Here is an 8,203-nt window from a genome sequence, read left to right as displayed (position 1 = left end):
ACTTTTGAGGATGAAAGTTATTTGAGGAGGGAATAATGTAATACCCCACACATTTTTTTTAGTAATAATATAATTTCAGTAACTTTATTATTTGGAATTTCAGTAATTGTTATTAGTTGGAGGGCATTTTTGGAATTTTGGACTTCAAGTATAAGTGCGGGAATTTAATTGTTGGCGTAAAATTATTCAATTTGAAAATTAATGGCAGGAATTAATTTTCTTCTGAACGGAAAGGAATTTAATAGTATAAAGTGGAATAAGGAAAGGAATTAAATATAATTATACTTATTTTCTTTTTTAGATTTTTTTATTGTTATTATTATTATTATTTTTATAAAACAAAATCTTTTTTCTTCTTCTTCATCACGTTTCCCTACTCGAAACCCCCTCCCCCGTTTTTTCTCTCCACGCGAAACTCTCCAGCCGGCACCACGCGTGTCCGGCCAAGCCGCCACCAGTCGCCGGTCGTTCATTCGTGGGTCGCCGGTCGCGCAAGTCGGTTTAATCGTCAACAAACAGCGATCGTCCAGTGCCGCTCACCCCTCCGCGCGCTGATCTCACCCAGCTGGTTAGAGTCGCGTCCGTGTCACCGCCGCCTCCAGCCGATCTCCTCCACCATCCATCGCTACGCTGCCTATCCCCTGTTGCGTGGGTCTTCGTCGAACTCTTAGATTTGGGTAAGATCTATTTTTCTATTGGGTCGGGTTTCTTTAAGGATTTTTTTGGATGCCCATTAAGTTGGAATAAAAGTTAAATTAGTCGCATTATTTTGATTTTAGATTTGAGCTTGGGAAATTACAGAAGCGACTGTCCAGGGGATTCGAGATTGTTCGACAAGAGTTTTGGTAAGAGTTTAGGTCCTTGTTGTTGGTTGTGGGCACTCATTGATTACTGAATTAAATGTTGACTTAACCCTTGTATCTTTAAGGTTCCAAGTCGTCGTCCATTGGGATTTAAAATCTGTTAGAAGGAGATTTTGGAATTGAAATCTTGGGAGTGGTTGTTGATCAAGTTTCTTTGGGTAAACTTTTGGGTATTTTGGATTTGGGTCTGAGGTTTCACAGTTATTGTTGGACTGAAATTTAATGGTTGTATTCGTATGTTAGGGTCGTCACTTCAAACCACTGTCATCGTTTGGTTGTCTGATTTTATCTGTGGATTTTCGATTAAGGTAAGTAATCTTACTATTGGAACTGCCCACGAACCAGGCATTAGATGTATGCTAGCATGATAAATGAATGTTATGGTAGAATGATAGCATGATAGACTGATAGTATAATATGATCAAAGTATGTTCTGGTACGAGATCTGAATTATTTATTTATGCACATAAACACTTAAATGCTAGTATGAGATGGTATGTGCTTCCATATGGTTGTATTTGATCTGATAATGTTGAGGTATACATGTATGTTGTAGAACCATGATGTTAAGGTATATGTGTATGTTGTAGAGCCATGATGTTGAGGTTTATATGTATGTCATAGATTTGTACAGTGATGATTATGATGTTGAGACTGTGCAAATGTCCTTACTGATTAGTTAGATGCTCATTAGATTTTATGTTTCCTTCGGGATTCACCAGTTTGTGTTTCCTTCGGGATTCATCAGTTTGTGTTTCCTTCGGGATTCACCAGTTTGTGTTTCCNCATCAGTTTGTGTTTCCTTCGGGATTCACCAGTTTGTGTTTCCATCGGGATTCACCAGTTTGTATCTCCTTCGGGATTCACCAGAGGTAGTGGACATATTTAACTACAGTAGGATAGGACTCAGTCTCCTTCTTGTTTCATGTGTATATGTGTCCCATGAGGACTAGAGTAGTGTATATGTTTCACCAGAGGTGGGTATCTAGAGGATATAGATGCCTAACCTGACCTCAGTAGTGGGGTTACTTACTGAGTATTTTATACTCATTCTATCTCATGTTGTTGTTTCAGGTAAGGGTAGAGATGCACTGACGATGGATAAGCGGAATTCGTGATCGAGCCATTGGGACTAGTTTTTACGCTTCCGCATCATGAAATTTAGAGTTCTTTTCATGTTTCTCTTAACTTTTAGTTTTGATGTTTAAAACTTACTTTTAAGAATTGTTTTTCAGACTTATTTACTAGCCTTTATGATTTCTGGGTACCCTACTATTGTTTTAATATTTGAATTTAATGAAAGTCTTTTGAACTTACCTTATTTAATTAGCATTTATTTCGCCATAATAGAGTGTCGTTTTGAGTTCCATGCATGCATGTATTTAGTAATGGCCTAACTTTCTATGGGGTTGGGTCGTTACATTATTGGTTTTGTGGGTTAATGCTACTAAATATCAAATAAAATAAAATTTATTTTATTAGATAAATAAATTGATTATATAATACAATTACAAACTATAAAACCCATAAGATTTAATACATCAACCCCAACATCTCCACCCTGCCCGAGTAAGCCTACTACCGTTGTCTCCACCCCATACACACAGATGCACAAATTTTGTTCAGATCTACATTGATTTGCCACCTTACTCTACAGACCGTGCCACTCTGTACCGATGCCAGTCCCGTGTTGCTCATTCCATCGGTCCATGGAGTTCGTGCAGTAAAGAAGAAAATGGAAATGCGTGCACTACAAATGGGCATGCTTGAAATTTAAAAAAAAAATTATAAGTTGATCCGTCAACATTTGCCAGGTTTACAAATATTTTAAAGATGATATCCCTGATTGGGCTATCTTCTATAGTTTCCCATTTGTAAAGGCTTAGGCCCGAGAGATGGGCCGAATCCTTGGACTCTTGAGCCCAATTCCCTTTGCTTCTCATCAATGATCAACCCCAGGCATGGGCCGTAGTAGCCAAAGCGTGTCAGGGAAAGGAAACCAAGCAATTTGATTTTGTTGTACCGCCATTTTCATCTCTGCTCACTGCTCACTGCTCACTGCTCTGCTTCACAGTATACTCCTAATAGCCATAGCCATGGCCAGCAACGACCTTTTCTCTTCTTTGATTTCAGACATTAAGTCATACTCTGGCAAAGACCCTCTACTTCCATGGCTCCGGTATGCCCCTCAACAAATTTAACTCTCATCTCTCTGTTTCTTGTCTAACACCTTAATCCTTGCAGAGGGATTCGGAAAATGAAAGACTCATTGCCTTCTCACGTTTTGAACGACAAGCTTCCTCGATTCTTGCAGAAATGCACCGAGAAGTTCGAGTCCGATCGGCGTTATAGGGACGATTTGCGGTATCTTCGCGTTTGGTTGCAGTTGGTAACTTGTTTATCCATCTGGGTTGTTTCTATTTCTAATAATTTTCCTAGGATATTGCTTCGATTCTGTGAAATCTTGAGCTTGAAGTTAGAGAATGGGGAGTTTTCGTTGGGGCCTTAGTCTGATTGTGACTAATTAGTGTAGAAGGGGGAGTCAGAGGGTTGGACGTTTCATGGAATCTATCTATTTGGTCTTGAGAAGGTTTCTGATAATGTTGCATCAGGTTGCTGTATAGTTGGTTTTGAAAGGTATATTGTTGGTTGGTGCTTCATGATTTTCTGTGGAAGTTTGAAGTAGCTTTCGCGTATCAGTGTTTAGTGGAGGCCTTATTCATAGCTTCAGCATTCGTTTGCAAGCTCTCTAAGTCTTCCAGGAAAATATATTAGAAAAATTCTTAGTTCCTTAACTGTTTTATTTAGTTTCATGACTAATCTTTATATGGTTGTATTTGTTGTTTGTATTTTTTTTTCGCTCCCTTTGGGAGTTTGTATCTTTGACCTTTTATTCCTTTTCACTATATCAATGAGAATTTGTTTCTTGTTCAAGAAAAATTGGTGTAGTTAGTGTTTGATGTTTATAGCTTATAATGGTTGATTGGATTTAAATCTGATGATCAGATGGATTATGTGGCTGATCCAAGAGCACTACTGAAAACCATGGAAGAAAAACGGATTGGGACAAAGTTTTCTTTGTTCTACCAAGCATACGCCTTGTACTACGAGAAGCTTAAGAAGTTTGATGATGCTGATAAAATGTATCACTTAGGAGTGCAGAAGTAAGTTTTTTATATGGAAGTTCGAGTTCCTTCCCAAGTTTATACATGATTTTATTTTTTTATTATTATAATTAAAAAGAATGATTTCTCTATTCCCTTGGCCGCCCCCAAAATATTCCGTCACAGGCGCTGGACTGCTTTTTATGTAATGAACATTGAGAATCTTAGTTTGTATAACATAAAATGCTGGTTACTTTGCTTATTGGTACCGTTTTTTGTCTTGTTCTTCTTTTTCTGTGTGTGTGGCTTTATATTATAAATAATATATTTCGTTTGGTCATTTGTGCTATTGGCTCCTGTTCTGTGAACCAAGTTTAGCTTTGTTATATATGTACATTTAGTTCAGTGTCTGTGGAGAATTGATGATTTAGAGATGCATGTTTCAGAATAGTAAATGACTATATGTGGTTTTGCCAGATAAGTAGAGGCATTTGAGAATGCCGTCTGATCATATATTTTTTTTTTACATGAAATCTATCGATGTGAAATACTAAATATTTTGGCACTTGGTCTTTTTCAAAACATTGGGATAACAACTTATAATTCGATAATTATAGTATTTTGTTTTCATTATCCATTCCCATTACGATACTCTTACATGTCCCCAAAACTCAACGAGTTTCAAGGGAATTTAGATAGCCTTGGCTAAGGGTAATACTAGTTGATAATCTGGAGAGGAAATCCTCTGAAACAAGCTAGAGACTAACTCTGCTAAAGCAATGAAGCTTAACTGAGACAGGAGAATTCATTTGGGTATAGCTGTTCTCTTTGTTTTTATGCAGTAGTTTTTAACTTCCCAGTTTTCACTAGGATTTTAAATTTAGGCCACAAGTTTTCTTTTGATGGAATCAATCACTTTTTGTTTTAATGAGTTTTTATGGGTTGTGGAATGCCTATTTCAAGAACATATACGATATTTCTCATGTATTAATGGTCTATCTTTTGGCACAATTCTTAGAATTTCTCTCACGAGATTGCCCACAGTGTTATTTGAAGTAAATGCAGTCATGATTTGCTTGTCAAATTATCTTAGTTCCTAACTTTTTGCTTTAGGGGATGAGTTTATTTTATTTTGTGAATTCAAGCCACATCATTACATTTTTTTCATTCTCATGGCCCGAAGTGTGAATAGCACGGCCGCCTTCTACAGTTGTTGTAATTAACTTTCATATCCGCATGTATATCATTAAATCGTCTATAGAAGTAGCTGTTATTAGTGTTAAGAAGTTAAGATGAAAAAACATGTTTTGGTTGTTGTACAGGCTTGCTGAACCTATTGATGAATTACAAAGGTCATATGAGCAGTTTCTTCATCGCATGAAAAGACACAATTACAAAAGAGTCCAGGTGAGCCTTTCTTATGCATGTATTTCACTACTTGTCTCTCTGGTTGGAATACCTTTCTGACGAACAGCAGATATCCTGCAGCATCAGCATGGAAGAACTTCTAGGAGGCATCTGTCTGACAAAAGCACTTCTAATCAAGGTGATCCCGAAAAGAACAATAATGAGGTTCGAGACAAAGGAATTTTTGAGAATGGACCTATAGCTGTAACATTAACTGACAGTAGAAATGAGACTGAGAAGATGCCTCAAGATTCAGCAGGGAGGGAAACAGATGAATTCAGGATATTTAAGAGCGACGATATGGTTGTCAAATTTGTAGATACTGCTTTTTGTGGGAAATCTGTTGCAGAAGATGCTTGTCACCATGGTTTGGTGGAACCAACTGTCAATATGAAAGAGGCAATGAATGCAATAAACAGTATGTTTTCTGAACCAATAGAGATGCCTCCTATTGGTAGGAGATCACGTGGAAGCCATTCCAAGAAAGATTGCTACTTAAATGGTGGGTTTGAGGTGTTTGTTGATGAGAACCTTGATAGGAAAATTGAGTTAGAAAAGCAGAAAGGATGTACAATGCCACAGCATGGTAGTATAACCGAACCTCACCAGCTAGAACAACCGCCTTTGATGATTTTTGTGGACGATGAAGCAGGTGGTGAGATAGGCAACACAAGTTTTGAAAAGGATGGATCGAAATTGAGCGAATCACGAGATCTCGTAGGAGGTTCTACAGCATCTGCTTCATGTTCAAAAGCATTTGTGTTTCCTTGTGTGGACAATGTTGAAAATATTGATGATGATTCTGATGTACAGGATCCCATTGAAGCAAAGTTTAGAGAAGATACAATTGTGTGTAGGTTTGTTGGTAATGCAATTTCAAATGAGCCAGAGGTGGAAAACATTTGCCACCATGGTTTGGTAGAGCCAACAGTTAACCTGAAGGAAGCCATGGATGATATAAACAACATGTTTGGAAAGCCCATTGAATTTGTTAGGACTAGAAGATCCAAAAAGCATGAAAAGCCACCAGAAGTGCAAAATGATTTTGGTGGGTTCTCAATACTTCCTGATGATGAATTATTAGGGCCTGCACAGGCTAAGCCACCAGTAAAATCATCAAGAAAATCAAGTGACTGTGATTTGTTTGAGCCAACGGTATTTACTAAAGAAGCCATGGACGATATTAACAAAATGTTTGGAATGCCTCTTGATTTTTAGTTACCATGGGCTTTTGCATCTGCTTGGAATGTCAGCTTTTGATGGAGATGCGTTTCTGATGTGTAATGTAATTTTGAATATGTAGATTTATTTTTGGTAGATTTCTCATAACCTGTGTATTATAAAATCTTGAAGTTTGGAGTGGAGATTTATCTTGATTTGTGCTTTCACGTGGTCATAAATATTTGATGATGAATGAAGAAGGTTTTGGGGGCGACCACTGAGGTTTTCTTTAATGGGAACAAAAACAACATAACACTGACGTATCTTTTTAATACAATATCACACAAATCATTTAAAATACTCCAACGATAAAGATGGACTCAATGAAGTTTGATATTGTTCGTGGTGGATACCTATATCTATGTTAGGGGCACAATTTTATATGAAGTTTACAATTTAGTCTCATTTACTAATTAGAGACGTACGCGATGAATGTAAATTTTGATTGAGAGTTTATTTTACAAACTACCTAAATCTATGTATTTATTGTAAATGTAAAACTATATATTTTAGTTTCTAACTAATGAAAGAAAAAATAGGAAAATTTTACAGATAAAAAAAATGTCAAACTATTTATAGAAATAAAAAAAAAAAAAAAACATGGATAGATAATGATGAACTTTTTTCCAGTTTTTATCCTCTATCAAATGAGATCAAATTTTACTATTTTGTGTAAATATCCTTCAACAACTATTTCCACAATGGTAAGAAGGTGAAAAAGGAAAGCCAATTACTCTTTGGTTTGGCTATGTTATAATTGGCATACAAAAGGGGAGTTAAAAGGAAAGTCATCAGCCATGATTCTTTCCTTACTCTAATTATTGATAAGGACAACGATCCTTTGCTTTTGGTTTCACCCCAAAAGGCCTCATGCTCCACTTTACTCGAGCACACTGCCTATCCAATAAAGTTCAACCACGGATCACACCATGACTACTTCCAAAGCTCCACTATACATCTTTGTTCGCATGCCCTTGCCACCACTTCACTTCCTTGGCCGCTTGCCCCAAGACCTTCGCATGCTTGGCCAATGCCTTGCCCTACTGCGCACACCACCTAACCTCTTAAGTCCTTGTGTGCCGCATGCTCCTTGTTAACGCATGACACACTCTCAGCCAACATTTAGCTTTTGACATGTCCCTCATGCCCCCGCCTAGACAATTCTTTCATGTTATTGTTCGGCCAACCCACACCATGCATCCATCATGGACTTGCCGAGCACAACACCCATCGCTTGGTGTCTTGACTGTGTACTCCACACCAACACATGGTCTCTCTATGCATTCAACACTTAGCCAACAAGCTCGCCTAACCTCTAATGACAATGTCATCACCCACCAAGTCTCCTCAACGCCCCATGGCATGCCCCCAAGCTCATCACAATCTCATCCAACCTCTACAAGCCTTGATTGCCGCACATCCAACACCCCATGCACCCATGCCTCACAAGCTTCAATGCATGGTTAATCTTGGCTTCCACACTTAGCCAACTTTTTACTAACTAAGGTCCAACACAAGGTTACCCAAGACAACACCTATCAATCACTTAGAATTCCTCTTTTTACTTCCCCATTTCCCAATTTTAACTTATATTTAGACCCACTTAAC

At 37.7% G+C, this 8,203-nt stretch overlaps 1 protein-coding gene across 1 annotated transcript; it reads left to right on the top strand.

Moving 5' to 3' along the window:
- Positions 1-2,865: 2,865 nt before the first annotated feature.
- Positions 2,866-6,802, top strand: LOC120091521 (mitotic spindle checkpoint protein BUBR1). Its single transcript, XM_039049599.1, has 5 exons — positions 2,866-3,042; positions 3,108-3,252; positions 3,870-4,027; positions 5,290-5,374; positions 5,456-6,802. Exons 1-5 carry the CDS (start codon positions 2,960-2,962, stop codon positions 6,590-6,592), a joined length of 1,608 nt encoding a protein of 535 aa, XP_038905527.1. The 5' UTR covers positions 2,866-2,959; the 3' UTR covers positions 6,593-6,802.
- The last annotated feature ends 1,401 nt before the right edge of the window (positions 6,803-8,203 follow it).

This window comes from Benincasa hispida, chromosome 11 (assembly GCF_009727055.1).
Source record: "Benincasa hispida cultivar B227 chromosome 11, ASM972705v1, whole genome shotgun sequence".
In the NCBI taxonomy this organism is placed as follows: Eukaryota; Viridiplantae; Streptophyta; class Magnoliopsida; order Cucurbitales; family Cucurbitaceae; genus Benincasa; species Benincasa hispida.
This window is presented reverse-complemented; position numbering and strand designations above follow the sequence as displayed.